General features: G+C 29.4%; 1 protein-coding gene across 4 annotated transcripts in view; it reads left to right on the top strand.

The window, feature by feature from the left end:
• Positions 1-19,618, top strand: part of LOC107440923 (dual specificity calcium/calmodulin-dependent 3',5'-cyclic nucleotide phosphodiesterase 1A) — a 549,727-nt gene that overhangs the window by 418,409 nt on the left and 111,700 nt on the right. For all 4 annotated transcript variants that reach the window (XR_015430831.1, XR_015430832.1, XM_043040985.3 and 1 more), the window contains one exon: positions 10,755-10,868. Coding sequence is in view for 2 of the 4 variants with exons in the window: in XM_043040985.3 (XP_042896919.3) it covers positions 10,755-10,868 (114 nt within the window). In the remaining 2 variants the exon portion in view is untranslated. The remainder of the gene's footprint in view (positions 1-10,754; positions 10,869-19,618) is intronic.

Raw genomic sequence — 19,618 nt, 5'->3', positions numbered from 1 at the left:
TTAATTATATTCGAGTGGGAAAAATTATAGCAGCATAAGATACAACGCCGCTCGAATTATCTCCAGTGTGCACAGTTTGGCCTGTTTAGCGCGCTCGAATTAACTCGAGCGCACAAGTTAGGGGGTTAAAGCCGTTGAATTTCGACATTTAAAAATGTGCTAATTCATCCGACTTTTATCCGGAGATTTTTAACAACTATTTACAGTGATAAAAATTCCTATTTTATCTTTTGATTTGAAACATGTTTTAACAACCAACATGTAAATCCGTTTAAGAAATACCTGATAAACTTAAATTTTGGGAGTTGGAAAACTAATAATCTATGAAAACAAGTTAGTCACATTCCAAAAATAAAAAGTCAAGAAACCAAAATGCTTTAATAAAAATATTGGCAAATTAAATATCTGCCTTACAACTGACCAACTGAATTCATAAAATTGACTTGAAATTTAAACCTATAATATGCAGGATAACCTCAGAACTTATTTATTACTATTTATAAAAATTTTCTAGGCTTTGGCCACACTGAAATAATATTTTTAGATTAATATTCACGACACACATATAAATAGTTTAGTGGAAGAACCAGGTAGTGACATTTTCCGAATCTAAGATCCGAACACCTGAACTATTTCATTATAGATTTATCGAGAAAGCGGGACTGATAATTCTTTACCTCAATATATTTACCACTACCTAATTTGAAATTAAAACCCTGCATGCATAGTCAAAACAGATGTGTATTAATTATATTGAAGTGGACGCAAAAACAATTCTGCAAAATTAAACATACCCATATAGATGCGATCGCTTTATTTAATTTTCCCTGATTTATAAATACCTCTGAAAAAATCATACTTGGTTTATCCACTAAACTTTTCAAATATGCATATGAAAGATCTCATGAACTTGCATTTTAAGGACTAGAAAAATAATGATATATAAATAATACTTTTACATTGATATTTTCACATGCAATCCTTCCAACTATGGAACTTTCGAAGTTTCACATAGCTTTTTTCTTAGTGGTAAAGGAATACGTATTACGCTTACATAGTAGCGTATTATTTGTACGTAGTAGCGTATTATGCGTACGTAGTAGCGTATTAATGCGATAATAAATTAGAATTAAAGGAATTCTTAGCAAGCACTACATAAAAAAATTAAACTTCAAAAAAATTTAAATTAAAATTATAAAAAGGTCAGATCGACCGAAAAGCCATGCTTTTAAATTCTGTTAAAAGTTTTATCAAAATTCGGTTTGTTTTAAAAATGTCTGCTACCTTGCACTACCCCTTAAAAAAAACTTTGCGCAATTTTCAAGTGATGAAGGGTACGCACATGTCGTTATCTGTATTATTTTTTTAACTATATTTTGCTATTTAATAAGAGTATTTACATACATTAAATGATTTAATTGAGCGTGTTTTAAGTCTATAAAGAAAATTTATCAATAAATTGCCCATTGCTGAAATTCAGCAAACATACGTGAGGGGAAAAAAACGGACCATCCTGAATAATTTTTGTTCTAATGATTGGATCTTCACGTTCTTGGACATCTTAATGGCTCGAGGGGGCAACCTCAAATATGCTAATTAGTTCGAGCAGACTATATTTAAGTTACGAAATCAAGCACAAAAATGCACTTTCTCTGAATAACTATAACTTTTCCTCGACGGATTTGGATTTTTAACCCCAAGGTATAAGGGGTAGCTGATATCTGGGAAATATGGTGTCCGTAGTTTGGTCAGGACAGCAATCCAAAGTTTAGATCCCCAAATGCTAATTTTACTTTTTGCGTATTTTGCATATCGCGAGAACTTTTTGCCTACAATAACATTTTGTAAATATTTTTTGTTTCATATTATTTTATTTAATAGTAGTAAAAAATTGAATTGAGAGGTCTTTAGAAGAAAGGTTAGAATTGAACCTTTTACATCGCTTTAGAGAATGTAATTTTACATGACAAAATACAAAATTTGATCGAAATCAATCAAATAGTTTCTGAGAAATTGAATTTAAAAAATCGATTCCATTCAGAAATCTGTGTCTGATTTCGTAACTAAAAATATCGCCTGCATATTTGAAGTCACCCCCTTGAACCATAAAGATTGAGCAATAGAACGTGAAGATTCCATCATTAGATCAAAAGTTATTCAGAATGGTCCCGTATATTTTTTTAAGCACTGCACATTTCTTTGCCTGTCTTTTGAATTTAAGAATAAAACTAGCTGTGTTTCCGTTTAGTATTTTTATACATTTCTCATATGGTAATTGAAAAAAGAAGAAAAAAAATTAAAGTAATATTTTAAACTGAACTCAAACAGCTATGACGAAATGACGCTCAAATCTTTATGCAAATGTAAACTAGAGCTCTAGAAAAATAAGTTTGCGAACGAGTTTTGTAATGGTTGAATAAATTCAGTTTAAATTTGGCAGAAAAGTACTGCTGAGCAAGCTCGCAAGTTTCTCAAAGAAGTAAGTTACATTGGTTTATTCTGCATCGACATATACAGTTAAATGATCACGTAACTTCACAGTGACATACATTTTTTACTAGTCTCAAGAAAACAACACAATAAAACTTCCGTGCTTCTGTATTTTTTTCCCTCTTAAACTAAAACGTAGCGGTTGTTTCGAAAATAATATAAGAACTAGCTACTTTTGTAAGATGGGTAAAACTTAAAAAGCGAGCGAAGGAAATCGTATTTCTTATTTTAGTTAGATTGCTGTTCTGTTGGGAAAATAAAATCCCGAATATTTAATTTGAAGAGTGGTATTATTATCCAAATTATTCATGGTAAAAAATAGCTCTGGAGATAGCTTAGAAATTGCTGTTTTACTAAAACAAAAACTATATCAAGGCAAAGGAGCTTAGAAGTTGTAATTTGTAGACAATTTTCCTTTTAAATTATTTTAATTAAATCGATTATTTCGATTATCTGTCTATTCTAACAAAACTCATTTTGGAAAGACAAAAAAAACTGAATGGTTAAGGTATCCGACAAGTTTTTTTATTACGTGTAAAAAATTATAAAACTAGCAAAAAAAATATTATTATTTTTTTGCATAATTGGCCATTTTTAGGTTTTAAAAAGCATTTTTCTTTTTTTGCATACTTCTTTGACTCTAGCTCACTATCCATCTACCACCGAAGATATTTAACACTGAGGATATTATGGTCGGTGCAAGCCGGATGCGGAATTCGAATCCGGATCATCTGATTGCAAGGCGAACGCTCTATCCCCTGAGCCATCACTGCTCAAAATTTTCAGTCGTCACGACTCAAAATATTTAGTCAAATATTGTAAAGTCAAGTATTGTCAAAATATTGTAATAATTGCCGAACTGTGAAAACTGATGAAACCAAACCAAATATAAGAAAATAAAATAACCATTGATAAGTTTCTTATTACCGGAGATCTACTTCTAAATACTACTTTGAATCATCTGATGCCTTTTTTGGTGAAAAAAATTTATTACGCAAATGAAAATTTAAATAAAACTTAAGACTTGCGTGAATTTTTCACTCTTTATGTTTCTGTTTCTAAAAATGTAGAAATCTCCAAGATACCGGATTTAGATTTTTCGTTTAAAGATTTATGTGCTATAAAAATTCAATCACACACTGTATTTCTTTATTTTAATTTTTTTTTTAAATCCAACGCACACATAAAGAAAGTTCAATCAATTTTATATCTTTTGAATTTCGATAAATCCCATATCTTCAATGCGATTTAAGGTGTAAAATATTCTTATTTTAAATGAAATTTTGAATAAGTGTAATGAAAATGTTAAATTCGAATACACTCTATATCCGATTACTCGATTTCATTTCGATTTTTACAAATTCAATCAGTTTAGAGATACCGACTAAACTGAATGAAAATATTACATTCGTTGAAAAATCATTTTTGAAGCTTTTATTTCTTTCTTTTTTTTTCTCTTTCTCAACTTCGAGATAGGGTATTTCTAATTTATAAAGATTCGTTTGATTTTTTTTTTTTTTTACTTTAAAGAAAAAGTTTCTACTTTTCTGCAAAATAAAGTAATCGAGGGATATTCTGTTTAGAGTTGAAAGCATAAAAATTGATTAAAAATCATATTAAACCATGTAATGTGAGGTAAGATATCAAGAAATCTTTATATTTTTAAATATCCCATTCCAACGTTTTTATATGATCTCCGTTTTCGTTTCTGATGTCACTCAGACAAACCACGCTCGCCAGCCATTGGCCTTTGAAATTAAGTCAAGAAAGTGCATCTTTCGCTTGACTAGAGAGCACCGCAAAAGTAAAAAAATGTCTTAGCTCAAAACCTCCCGGATAGATGGCAGCACCACTCATTTGTTTAAGTGAGGCCACTTATGAGGCCTTAGTTTTGAGATAGATCTGAAAAGGATGGAAATTTTGTCTAGATCCCTGTACCCATGATACTGCTCAGCGACCGACTCCAGGACTTCTAATTCCATATATTTTATGAGCATATGTATCGTATGTACTCGGTGGGTCTTAGAATAGCCCTTCTGGTCAGGAGTCCTATTCTTTACTTACTTGACTACCACGGTAAATTATGGTATCTTTATTTTATTAACAACAGATAATTTCAATCTGTCTAACTGAATTAAACTGCGTAGTAGGATTTATGGCTACTTTTCACATAGTTCATTCATTTCTTACTATTAAGTATGGCGTGTCAATGTAATCCTCTATATATTATTTTAAAAACGATAACATTCGCATAAGATATAAATAATAAAGATATAGATAAGATATTAAATAATAGATTGTCAAATAGGTTGTTTATTAATCTTAATTGTTATATGGTAAAATACACTATAAAAGGATGTAAAAGCACTGTGTGCAAAAAAATCGGAATTCTTAAATAACTTTAAATCTAATGATAGAATCTAAACGTTTTAGGACTCAATCTTAATGATTTAAAGAAGTGGTATATGATATGCTAATTAATAAACGCAACCGATATTTTGAGTTGCAAAATCAGACACAAAAACTTTCTCAGAATAAACATAATTTTTTTTCCGACGGATTCAGATTTCTGACCCTTAAAATATAAGGGGTAGCCGCAATCTGGGAAATATAGTCCCAATTGTTTACCCTGGAGAGCTACTCAAAGTTCAGATCCATCAATGTTATTTTTTTGCTCATTTCCTCACATCTCTGGAATTTTTTAAGATAACCGAAAAATTTAGCACGCAATTATGAAATTAGTTAATTATGAAATTAGTTTCAGGATAGTACGAGGCGCATCCAGAAAGTAAGTATCCCTAATTTATAAAAAAAAGAACTCATACTTTCATGAATATATTTATTGGCAACAAGTACAGCAATGTTTCAGCTATTTTTTTAACATAGCAACCACCAGAATTGAGACACTTGTCGTATCGTGGGATCAACTTTTGTATCCTTTGTCATAGAACTCTGCCGTTTGGGAATGGAACCAGCGTGTGATAGACGTCTTCAGCTCTTCGTCGTTGCCAAAACGTTCACCGGGGGACAGGAATTTCCTGAGGTGCAAGAAAACTTGAAAATCGCTGGGAGCAATATCAGGGCTGTAGAGTGGATGATGAGACAACTCCCAGCCAAATTCCGTCAAAGCAGCTGGTGTGCGTCGTGCCGTATGTGGACAAGCATTGTCATGGAGGAGCGCAACACCTGCAGTAAGCATTCCACGTCTCTTGTTTTGAATGGCACGTCACAATTTCCGCTGTGTTTCACAGTAACAGTAGACGTCTGTCACATGCTGGTTCCATTCACAGGCGGCAGAGTTCTATGACAGAGGGATACAAAAGTTGATTCCACGATACGACTAGTGTCTCAATTCAGGTGGTGGCTATGTTGAAAAATAGCTGAAACATTGCTGTACTTGTTGCCAATAAATATATTCCTGAAAGTGTGAGTTCTTTTTTTATATATAAATTAGGGTAACTTACTTTCTGGATGCGCCTCTTACAATAAATGTGTATGCTTCATAACGCATCATAACATATCACACTGTCCATTTAACACCCATGGATATGGTTGTTGTATTATTGTCTGGAAGTATTTTTCCTGGTTTGGAGTAGGATCTGTGGGTTCAAGTTTATAATAAGCTCAACACTGACACCTTCTGCACTATTTTGAGTGACAGTATACTTTCTACGTTGTGGCAGTTTTACGGGCTGTTTCTTTGACCCATGTTACTTCCAAAACGACAGCCCTAGTTATCATTTTGTGAAGCCCACTATGGATATGTAGGATGCCAATGGGATTGACCGAATACATTAGCCTGTCCAGAGCCTTTACCTGAAACCTATTGACAACCTCTGAGAATTAAGAGAGACAAAAATTGCTCCAAATGAATGAAGGAACTTAGGAGTCATCTTCAATCCAGACTGAAGAAAATACCATTCAATGTCAAATGAACTTATGGAAAGCATGCCATGGAGAGTTTAAACCATATCTGCTTATCGTAGAAGATATATTAAGATAGATTATATCTATCATGATAGCTATAATTTTGTAAAGCCCACTATGGATATGTTGGATGCCAATGGGATTGACCGAATATATTAGCCTGTCCAGAGCCTTTACCTGAAACCTATTGACAACCTCTGAGAATTAAGAGAGACAAAAATTGTTCCAAATGAATGAAGGATCTTGGGAGTCATCTTCAATCCAGACTGAAGAAAATACTATTCAATGTCATAATGAACTTATGGAAAGCATGCCCTGGAGAGTTTAAACCATATCTGCTTATCATAGAAGATATATTAAGATAGATTATATCTATCATGATAGCTATAATTTTGTAAAGCCCACTATGGATATGTAGGATGACAATGGGATTGACCGAATACATTAGCCTGTCCAGAGCCCTTACCTGAAACCTATTGACAACCTCTGAGAATTAAGAGAGACAAAAATTGCTCCAAATGAATGAAGGAACTTAGGAGTCATCTTCAATCCAGACTGAAGAAAATACCATTCAATGTCATAATGAACTTATGGAAAGCATACCCTGGAGAGTTTAAACGATATCTGTTTATCGTAAAAGATATATTAAGATAGATTATGGAGGAAAATACCATTTAACGTTATACAAAGACTTGTGGAAAGCATGCCCTGGAGAGTTTAAGCTATAATTGCTTATCATAGAAGGTATACACCGAAGAGCCATTACATTATGACCACCCTGCTAATAACATGTAGGACCACCTTTAGCCCTCAAAACTGCTAGCACCCGCCGTGGCATTGATTCCACAAGGTGCTGATAGGTAGTCGGAGGTATCTGGTACCAACTGATCCTGCAATTCCCTGACATTGCGAGAGGGTAGCGTGGCAGCACGAATTTGGTTTTCCAAGTAGGACCACAAATGTTCTATTGGATTAAGGTCAGGTGAATTTGGGGGCCAAGACATGACTTGAAAGTCACTGGAATGTTCCTTGAACCAATCCATGACGATTCGACCCTTATGACATGGTGCATTATCCTGTTGGTAGACACCATCCCCCGCAGGAAAAACTGTTGCCATGAATGTGTGAACCTGGTCTGCAACTATGTTCAAGTAGCTTACAGGCGTCAGGGATTGTTCTATGAGGATTAAGGGTCCTAATGTGCTCCATGAAAACATTGTTCCTGGGCTAGAAACCATGAAACCCTGGGCGACCCCGCTGTTATAGATGGAGGGTGATCATATTGTAATGGCTCTTCGGTGTATATTAAGATAGATTATGAAAGAAAATACCATTTAACGTTATACAAAGACTTGTGGAAAGTATGCCCTGGAGAGCTTAAGCTATAATTTCTTATCATAGAAGATATATTAAGATCATTGAGAAAAAAATACCATTTAACGTCAGAGAAAAACTTGTGGGAAGCATGTCATGAAGAGTTTAAACTATAATTGCTTATCATAGAAGATATATTAACTATTGAATATGAATAATTTTTTGTTTTTCTTTTCTCTCTCAAATATTTAAGTACTTGCAGTGATGTTTTCTGTACCCCTTAACTCGGTGGTTCAATTTGGCAACAGACAGGTTTCTTGCCGGCTAAAAACACATCACTGTCCGTATGTCATGCGTGGATGGTGATTTTTTTTAAATTTGAGCATTTTAAGGGACAAACTGACAGTACAGTTTACCTGCACAGCTGCTGAACACAGCTGAGCCCTTACTTAAAAAATAACCCTAGTACTAAAAAGGTTACTAATTTAAAAATTCCAACATTTCTAACTTATTTGTTTTTTTTAAAGGACAGAATCAAACAGTTGAAAACCAATTAAATACTTTTTATATTAATAAGTTCTATTCCTACACTGTTGGAAATTTCTCTGAAAAAATGTGTAAATAACAATTTATTGAATGGTTATTTTACCATATTTAAACAAAGCAGTCAAATAACCGTAAATAAAATGGTAGTCAAACTGTTAAATTTGAGAAAAACTGTTTATTAACTGCTTTCACCTAATACGGTATAATAACCAGAATTTTGACGCTCCCACTGAAACGACCTAGTGAAGTTACTTAGTTGCTTGCAAAAGCGTACATAACATAGCCAAGCGGGCTTATCTGTCAATCTCATGAACGGCAGAACTTGAGTTCGAGTCCTAGTGTTGACATCACAATATTTCCTCCATTCCTTTCAACACAGGAAAAATTTCCAGTGTCCGGCACTCTCTAATGCCTATTACCTTACGAAAAATCGAGCTTCTATGTCTAGTTACATAATTAATTTTTTTCTTTTTTACGTTTTTGAAAAATGCTAGTTGTAAATGGTTAAAAAACCGTATAGTTTTGTATTCATGGTCTTATAACTATACTTTTTGTAAATGGTTTCAAAACCATGAAAGAAAAAAATTTTCTTTACCGTAAACTTAACGGTTAATCGGATGGACAGTTATTTTACCATAATTTTAGAGTGAAAATTTTAACAGTGTACGGTACCATTACAAAATTAAATGCTGCTGTTTTCTTACTAAATTTGTTCATTTTTTCCTTATTCTATACTGATTAGTACTCATTTAAATAACGTCCACAGTACAAACAAAAATTTCATTCAGAAAATGGTTCTACTAGAAAAACTCATTTATTCCGTAATTATGTAAGCAAAGCGAAATATTCTAAGATAAATAACTAAGCGAATGATTTTTCAAGTATAGGATATTTAAACGAAAAACTGTGTAGTGTATAGTAAAAAGCAAAAAGAATACCTTGCTTAGAAATTTTTAGTTACTTCTTAAAGTGAACATTATACTTCCAAGGAGAAAATTTTTGAGAAATAAAATATTCAATTACTCAGTGAAACGCTAAATACAACAATTTATGGATTAAATTAACTTCCGCTAAAAAATAAAATAAATGTATTCTTGGCGAAAAATAACTAGATAATTTTCTTACGATCTTAAGAATTTTATATGGTAGGTAGTTTGTTTGCTTAAATCAATTTGTTGAAGCGGTAGATTCCAATGAAACTTTAGAATCTACCAAAATCTCATTAAGCTAAAAAAGCATTTCTATAGATTTAGCATGATTTTTTAGAGGTATGAGGTTATTTTAGGAAACACGATAGCGTTAAACTAAAAGAAATAAAAAAGTATTTGTGTATATTAGGAAATGAAATTAAAGAAATTCATTTAAAGCTTTCACAAATAGGATTTTTTTATAGGGTAGGTTAGGAAGAAAACGTTCTGTTCTAGTAGTAATCTAGTTTTGATGTTACTTTGTGAAAGATAATAAAATCCTTTTTGCCTTGATTATTGTTATTATTATTTGCTCTGGTTTGTAGATAAATGATAAAATGAAATGAATATGCATGAACAAAGACAAGCATGAACAAACTAACTTTGACACCTATGGACAAACTAAGTTAATACCCGTGGGTGATATTTTTCCTTGCACGGTTTCCTAATTGAATTTCATTAAAAATAATTCAATCTTGCTCCAGAAGATAACTTACGAATGACAAATTAACATAAATTGTCTTTTTTTACTATATCAGAACAAATTAATATTTTTAAACATTTCAGCATAGTAATACATCAACTGTTTCTTGGAGCCAATTAATACTTAAATGTTTACAATAATAATATTCTAATTTAAGCTATTTTTTATAACATTTTCAAAATATTAACTGACTTTTTGATTGACGTTTCATGATTCTTGTTTGGTTGGTTCTAATGCCACTCGCCACACGGGCAAGCCTGCTTGGTGAAACCAAGCAAATTTAAGGCAGAGTGTGCGATTCTTGTTTTTCAGTGGCGCCATCTATGATCAAGAATTCGACTTCGCCGCACCATACGTCACACCTGTTTATAAGACAGACCCATTCATACATCCATTCATTCATCCACAGATCGTAATTTTGACCTGAATCAGAGAACTATCGATCTCCAATCCAGTACCCCCAGAGGTATTGATTTGTTATGGGAACATGGACGACTTTGCGACTCGACAGAATTTTAACATACATCAGTCACCTACTATACGGGGAGTCTTCGGCCGGCGGTGTTCGAGCCCGCGAACTATCGGACATGGGCCCAGTGCCCTACCGACCAGGCTACCCCGGCACTTGATGATTCCATTGCTATCTTCAGTTGGGGATTGATTGGATCAATTTATACTTTTGTCACTTAATTAAAGTTTAAAAATATAAGGTGGTTCAAGAAGCAACACTACCTCCCATTATAATATGCAATTTTTTCCCAATTTTTTTTTTCTTTTTGTATTTTTAATTTTCTTTTTATTTACAGGTTAAGAGAACTCGCGAACCACTTGCAGCATGGAGAAGTTCCTGCGTCTGTGTTACAAAAAGCTCTACAATATGCTGCATGTGTCTTAGATACTGTTTGCGTGGATGATAATAGGTTTGTATAAATTTATAATTTTTTAAACAAATAAATCAAGTTTCATTCTCTAAATTTATAATTAAATAATAAAATTATTATCTTTTAAAAATAATTTTCTAAGTTTGGAAACATGTTATTGCCGGCTGTAAGTTTGAAATATATATCTTTTCTGCCAAATCTTAGAATTAGCTACTTTCCAAGTTATTAGTTTCAACCTTTTATTTTCTAATATAGATGCATTCAAATAAATTCTTCAGTAATTTTTGCTCTTTGAATTTCTAATGACGTTAAGAAACTATTACATTTTGAAAATAATTTTCTAGGTAAAGAAGCATGTTATCGTCGGCACTTAGTTTCAAATATATATCTGCTCTACACATCTTAGAGCTAATCACTTCTAAGTTATTAGTATCAGCTAATTTTAAATATAGATACATTCAAATAGATAGATAAGAAAATTTTAATTAGATACAATCTGTATTTTAATATTAATATATTACAATATTTACATTAAGATTGAAATGCTATATCCAATTGAAAGAACTTTGCAAATCGCATTTTGAATATATCTAAACTTCTTGATTTAGAAATATTTCATGGTCGGCTGTAAGTATATTTAAATTTATACTGTCCTGTCTATATCCATTCAAATGTATATATATATATATATATATATATATATATATATATATATATATATATATATATATATATATATATATATATATATATATATATATATATATATATATATATATATATATATATATATATATATTATTTTAAATCGATACAATACATGTTTTTATTTAATTTTATTAAAATAGATACAGTCTAATACTTAATCTAACAGGAAGCACTTGAAAAATTTTGTTTTGGTAACATTTCTTATATCAATTTGAATAGATGCATTGAATAAGAGATAGAAATCTTTCTAAATTGGTCGATTGCGAAAATAAATTTAAATCGTCACAGTATGTGGTTTTGTTTAAATAAATTATAAGAGATATGTATAATTAGATAAGGCTGAACTTAATAAACGAACATAAGAATCACATTTTAATTATATTCAATTTTTCCGATTTTGACACATGACATAGATAGCTATAAATTGAGAATACAAATTAATTTTCCTTAAGCTTAGAAAAAATGTTTTCAAAAAATGCATTCAAATAGATATAATTGTAAATTTAACTGAAACAATTCTAGTAGATAAAATAAATCAATACTACATACATATATAAACATAATAGATAAATTCTTAACATTTTAATGAAGATCTTTGTGATAGAAATCTCGAAATAACATTTTGAAAAGACTTACTTTTCTAATTTGGAAATATTATATTACTTGCTTAACATCATTCATTCTTCGAAACATACAAAGCAAATATAAATTCCCTAATAAATATTCTCATGTAGGTGCGATGAATGGTTTCAAAGGAGTGCATTCTAATTCAGATATAGTCAAATAGATGGTTTTATATTGATACATATATCGAATAGAAACTTTCAAGTATATTCAAAAGGCGGTTTATAGTAAACATATTCAAAGTGATGCAATAGGTGGTTTAAATTATTTACGTTCTGATAGTTATGTTCTTATAACAGCTTATTTTCTCAAATTCACAAAAAAACCACTTAACACATAAGATTGAAAAAATCAGACCTTTTAATTCCTCTTCGGGACAGCAGCGTTGATCTTATGAACATGGTATATATGTATAGTAAAATGGTCACGGGTATTTTTTAAAGAATAGTTCGATTTTATTAAATAATAGTAAAAAATGCAGTATGTGTTATAAACAACAACAAGTAATATTAATACTTAATTTTTAGTTTTTAATTTGTAATTGTGTTTCATTGCATGTACTTAATTTTTTAATGATTTCTAAGATAGGCAATTCTATATATTTAACTCTTGCAAAGCTCCAACATACATTTAGAAAATACCAATCATCAACGTGGTGAAATGATTACTTTTTCTTATTTGTTAAATTTTATAAATTGTTTTTATGCTCTCTAGAGTTACTTAATTATTTTCTACCATTGTACACAGAGGAAAAAAATGACTTCATTCTGATTAATAAAACCAAATTAGACGTTATTTAAACCATTGATAAGACAATTTTTTTCGTTCATAAGTTAACGGTTTATTGAAAATTCTGGTTCTCAAAAACGTAGTTCTTATTACCATACATTTATTAAAAAATACAAAACTAAAAAGTAAATGTTACCGAATAAATGGTTTTATTGCCATTCTTTAAGGTATCATGATAAAACTACCAATTTTTTTTCACATAATATAAAACCATATTTTATTGTTAATTTTACCACAATCATTAACAAAGAGTTTCAATAAAAGTTACTGATTTTTTTTGTTGTTCCCACAGAACCAGAAACACGGTAAATTTGATCGTATTCTGGTAGTTTTGACCGTACTTTTTCTTTCTCATTAAGTATTGCTTTGTATCAGTTTATAAAAGACTCTTATAGATTCTAAGATTCTAATAATATAATAAAATGTTTATATAATCTAGAATAATAATAAGAAAATGATGTATCAGGAACATTCATAAAAAAGGACGATCTTTAAAAAGTACCATGAGAATGTGCTATTATTATTAATATTATTTATACTATAACCAAATAGTAAATATATTTCTTTTCAATGGAAAACTTGAAACAAATATAGTTACAATAGTTTTATTTTATTGTTAATTTTATCATTTTTATTGTTAATTTTACCAGAATCATTAGCAAATAGTTTCAATAAAAATTAATGATTTCTTTTGTTGTTCCCATAGAGCCAGAAGCACGGTAAACTTTATCGTATTCTAGTAGTTTTGACGATACTTTTTTTTCCTCATTAAGTATTACGTTGTATCAGTTTATAAAAGAGTCTTATAGATTCTATTCTAAGATTCTAATAATATAATAAAATGTTTATATAATCTAGAGCAATAATAAGAAAATGATGTGTCAGGAACATTCATAAAAAATGACGCTTTGCATCTTTAAAAAGTAACATGAGAATGTGCTATTATTATTTATGCTATTACCAAATAGTAAGAATATTTTTTTTCGATGGTAAAGTGGAAGCAAATATAGTTACAATAGTTTTATTTTATTTTTAATTTTATAATTTTTATTGTTAATTTTATCATAATCATTAGCAAATAGTTTCAATAAAAATTAATGATTTCTTTTGTTGTTCCCATAGAGCCAGAAGCACGGTAAACTTTATCGTATTCTAGTAGTTTTGACGATACTTTTTTTTCCTCATTAAGTATTACGTTGTATCAGTTTATAAAAGAGTCTTATAGATTCTATTCTAAGATTCTAATAATATAATAAAATGTTTATATAATCTAGAGCAATAATAAGAAAATGATGTGTCAGGAACATTCATAAAAAATGACGCTTTGCATCTTTAAAAAGTAACATGAGAATGTGCTATTATTATTTATGCTATTACCAAATAGTAAGAATATTTTTTTCGATGGTAAAGTGGAAGCAAATATAGTTACAATAGTTTTATTTTATTTTTAATTTTATAATTTTTATTGTTAATTTTATCATAATCATTAGCAAATAGTTTCAATAAAAATTAATGATTTCTTTTGTTGTTCCCATAGAGCCAGAAGCACGGTAAACTTTATCGTATTCTAGTAGTTTTGACGATACTTTTTTTTCCTCATTAAGTATTACGTTGTATCAGTTTATAAAAGAGTCTTATAGATTCTATTCTAAGATTCTAATAATATAATAAAATGTTTATATAATCTAGAGCAATAATAAGAAAATGATGTGTCAGGAACATTCATAAAAAATGACGCTTTGCATCTTTAAAAAGTAACATGAGAATGTGCTATTATTATTTATGCTATTACCAAATAGTAAGAATATTTTTTTTCGATGGTAAAGTGGAAGCAAATATAGTTACAATAGTTTTATTTTATTTTTAATTTTATAATTTTTATTGTTAATTTTATCATAATCATTAGCAAATAGTTTCAATAAAAATTAATGATTTCTTTTGTTGTTCCCATAGAGCCAGAAGCACGGTAAACTTTATCGTATTCTAGTAGTTTTGACGATACTTTTTTTTCCTCATTAAGTATTACGTTGTATCAGTTTATAAAAGAGTCTTATAGATTCTATTCTAAGATTCTAATAATATAATAAAATGTTTATATAATCTAGAGCAATAATAAGAAAATGATGTGTCAAGAACATTCATAAAAAATGACGCTTTGCATCTTTAAAAAGTAACATGAGAATGTGCTATTATTATTTATGCTATTACCAAATAGTAAGAATATTTTTTTTCGATGGTAAAGTGGAAGCAAATATAGTTACAATAGTTTTATTTTATTTTTAATTTTATAATTTTTATTGTTAATTTTATCATAATCATTAGCAAATAGTTTCAATAAAAATTAATGATTTTTTTGTTGTTCCCATAGAGCCAGAAGCACGGTAAACTTTATCGTATTCTAGTAGTTTTGACGATACTTTTTTTTCCTCATTAAGTATTACGTTGTATCAGTTTATAAAAGAGTCTTATAGATTCCATTCTAAGACTCTAATAATATAATAAAATACTTATATAAGCTAGAATATTAATAAGAAAATTATGAATCAGAAACATTGATAAAAAATGACGCTTTGCATCTTTAAAAAGTAACATGAGAATGTGCTATTATTATTTATGCTATTACCAAATAGTAAGAATATTTTTTTTCGATGGTAAAGTGGAAGCAAATATAGTTACAATAGTTTTATTTTATTTTTAATTTTATAATTTTTATTGCTAATTTTATCATAATCATTAGCAAATAGTTTCAATAAAAATGAATGATTTTTTTGTTGTTCCCATAGAGCCAGAAACACGGTAAACTTTATCGTATTCTAGTAGTTTTGACGATACTTTTTTTTCCTCATTAAGTATTACGTTGTATCAGTTTATAAAAGAGTCTTATAGATTCCATTCTAAGACTCTAATAATATAATAAAATACTTATATAAGCTAGAATATTAATAAGAAAATTATGAATCAGAAACATTGATAAAAAATGACGCTTTGCATCTTTAAAAAGTAACATGAGAATGTGCTATTATTATTTATACTATAACCAAATAGTAAAAATATTTCTTTTCGATGGAAAGCCAGAAACAACTATAGTTACAATGCTAAAGCCTCTATTTACTTCTTTAAAATATCTCATTAGATATTTTATTAAAAAATCTCTTGAAATCATGAATGTGAATTATTTCGGAAAACATAAAATAAAGGAGATCACATCATTGCATAACAGAATAAAATATCCTTCAAAAACTCAGTACAGGATTTTTATTTTATTTTAATTGCGCACAAAAATACACGAAAAGCTTGATTTAATCTCAAAATATAATAGACTAGCTACTGAAGCATTCATAGGATTTGCATACTTGAATAGAAATATATTTCAATATTTTTTATACCCGTTACCATGGCTAATGAAACCAGCGAAGCTTGAAAACAAATAAGATTCCAAAGATTATACTTTAAACTATTTTTATACTTTCTGGAGCAATTTTTATTCTCCTTTTCAGAAAATATTACTTTAATCAAATATTTCTCTTTTTCTAAAATATTTTGCAGTGAAACGTGAAATACTTCGGTGATTTTTAAACTCGCTAAAAGAACCAAATTACGAATATAAATTTCAGATTTAGGATCAAAATATTTCGATTTTTCTTTTAGAAAGGAATAGGAGAAGATAAAATAATAAAAAATGAACAATTACCAAAGATTACTTTTTTATTTCGGGGAAAATACCTATAAAATAAAAGTAAAAGACTATTTTGTAAATAGTTGTTTTGAATGTTTTCCGTAGAATATTTTATATAAAAATTAAGGATTTCTTTTAAAAGTTAAAAAAAAATATTTTAAGTTTACCTTCGTAGATAATTTAATGCTTTTTTTCCTTTGAAAAATTTTAGGAATTTATGATTAGCTTCTTGTTTTGTGTTAATAGCTTCAAAACAAGTTTTTAGTTGAGAAACGAAAGATAGGAGAAAATACTCAAAAATCTGGAAATTAATATTAATGAAATTAAAATTTCGACCCCTCTCCTTGCTAAGGTCGGACGCAAACACGGTTTCTCTTTGGGGATTTCGAAACCACGCACTATCTGGCATGCGTTCTGAAAAGTAACATTTCGGAGATCTTATTCTCAACTGATTCATGGCATTCTTGTGGTAAGATAGTAAGAAAGTAATTTGATCACTCTGAGTTATTGCCACCTGTATCACCTGTCACTTATGATGTAGCACGTGCTCTGATCTGTGGTCAAAAACACATTTCAGATTGCATATCTGCTCAAAACCGCATACCAAACGACATGAAAACCGTGCTTGCGTTTTACCTAAATCATAAAGACCATTTCTTCTAGAGTGCAAATGCCCCTTCTCCTTCATATATTGAAAGAGAAAAACTCCAATTTTACAATAAATGGTATGTTTGAATGGTTTCTTGAAACATGAAATACAATGCATGAAATTCCGGATCAAATTGTGGTAAAAAGTCCCGGAACTCAGGAACATGAAAACCGGAACATGTTACAGAGCAAAAAATCTGATATACCGTTATTTTTAAATTAATAATTACCGTAAAATCACTGTATCACTCTAATTAAATAGATATTGCTGTAAAAATTACGGTATAAAATCTTACGATCAAAAAGGATGTTACGTTAAAAGGAATTTTCCAGTGCACCGTAATTTGATTCAATGTATCGGTTTCTCTAATTCATTAACTTATTTAATAACTACCTCTCGAATCAATATGATTGAATGTAAGTAAATGAAAATTTGACTTTTTTTCATACAAAGTGAATTAAATCTCCTTTTTTGAATTATACGCCTCACTTTTAGAAAATAAACTTACCTGATTTAAGAGCTAGAGGCTAGAATACAAGTATGATATGGCAAGAAAATATTAAACGATCATAACAAATAAAGGCTTAATAATAGATAAAGGTTCTAAGCTTAAATTTAACGAAGTGCAAATAAAATTATCAATATACTTTGCATCTTCTGACACTAAGCTCTAACAGTTTTGAAATGTTGCTATTAAATATTGATATTCAATCTCCCAAATTGTGTCGAAATATTTTTACAATTTAAATCTCTGACAATACTTAAAACATCATTTTAACGCTTTCTGTTTTCTATAAGCTATTACCCAAACTTAAATTTGTCAATTAGTGCAAAGAGATTTCCCAAACTGTCTTAAAACATTTATATAATTAATCTAATAAAACAATCATATATATTAAATATTTCATATATTATAATTATCCTTGCAAAAGATTATTAAACTCTGATATCTAATATTCCGAATTATGAGTCAGAATACTCATTTTCTAGTTAAAATTTCTGAAAATATTTAAGCATTATTTTACGACATTCCCTTAGATTCTTAAACCTGTGACTCAAAGATAAGTCAATCGAATTCGTAAACAAAGTATCTTGGCTGCTACGAAAACCTTTACGTAACTAAACAATTGGCAGAGACACTCTGTCAATAAAATATTTCTTTCAATAAGATTACCAGTTCGAGAAGTATTAAATTATCGCAATATATTTCCAAATTTGCGGCAATACCTAATTTGCAGCATTTCAAGAAGTTTCTCTGGATTCTTCAGCCAAACTACTCATATTATGTAATTTTTTCAAGAAAAAACAATCTAGAAAATATCTCAAAAAATTTTATGTAACTAATCAATTGGTAGAAAAACCGTGTAGTTCGTTATACAGGGAGGAAAAAAATTCTGGCAAAATTACCGTTTTACATAGTCATGACTAGAGCCCGGATTTTGATGACCTAAAAAATCTCAACTAATGCCCTTAAAAAGTGCAAAAAATGCCCTTAAAAATTCAAAAATTGCGCAAAAGTTCCTTAAATAAAGCAAAAATATTGAATTAAAAAAATGTTTTGCTCTTTAAAATTATAATGAGTCATTTAAAAAATATAAAGCATTGCAATACTTGTTCTACGTTCATTAAAGTTTGAAAAATATGTTTTATATCCTAAAATAACAAAAAAAAGGAAATTATATTGACACCAAAATATTTTTATTTTGTATAGAAACTTTAATGAATATAACAACTTCCATCTCATAATATTACTAAATATCAGACTTACATTGGATTATTAAATGTTTTTTGATAATTTGAAATGTAAACGAGCGTCTCTTGTCTGAAAGCAAAATTTCATTCCTGCAGAAGCTTCTTTCAACGTCTACTGATGTTATGGGTGCGTACTTGAAAAAGACGGTCTCACTTACTGACAATTCTTCTTCAATTTGAAAAGATTTTGCTTCACCTGTTAATATCCTATAGATTTTCTTCATTGTTTGGAAGCCAGTGTAATAATGAAAATTGATAAAAAATAATAAAAATTGGAAAAAATTAACAAAAAATTTTAAAAAATGCATTAAAATGCAAAATATGCCCCAAAATTTAAAGAAAAATGCCTATAAATCTAAAAAAATGCTCTAAAAGACAAAAAATGCCCAAAAATGCAAAAAATGCAAAAAAATGCAAATGTCATCAAAATCCGGGCCTTAGTCATGACATTTCTGGAAAAAAAATTCTGGTTAATAAAACCAAACTATACGGAATTTAAACCATTTATATGGTCATTTTTCCATTCATTTATAGTAACGGCTGAATGGAAATTCTAGTTTTAAATATTATATTCCTTATTACCTCTCATTT

The sequence above is a fragment of the Parasteatoda tepidariorum genome, chromosome 12, assembly GCF_982258835.1.
Source record: "Parasteatoda tepidariorum strain Cologne lab strain chromosome 12, Ptep-v5.0, whole genome shotgun sequence".
Classification (NCBI taxonomy): Eukaryota; Metazoa; Arthropoda; class Arachnida; order Araneae; family Theridiidae; genus Parasteatoda; species Parasteatoda tepidariorum.
Note: the sequence above shows the minus strand (reverse complement) of the source record. Positions and strands in the feature narration are given on the sequence as shown.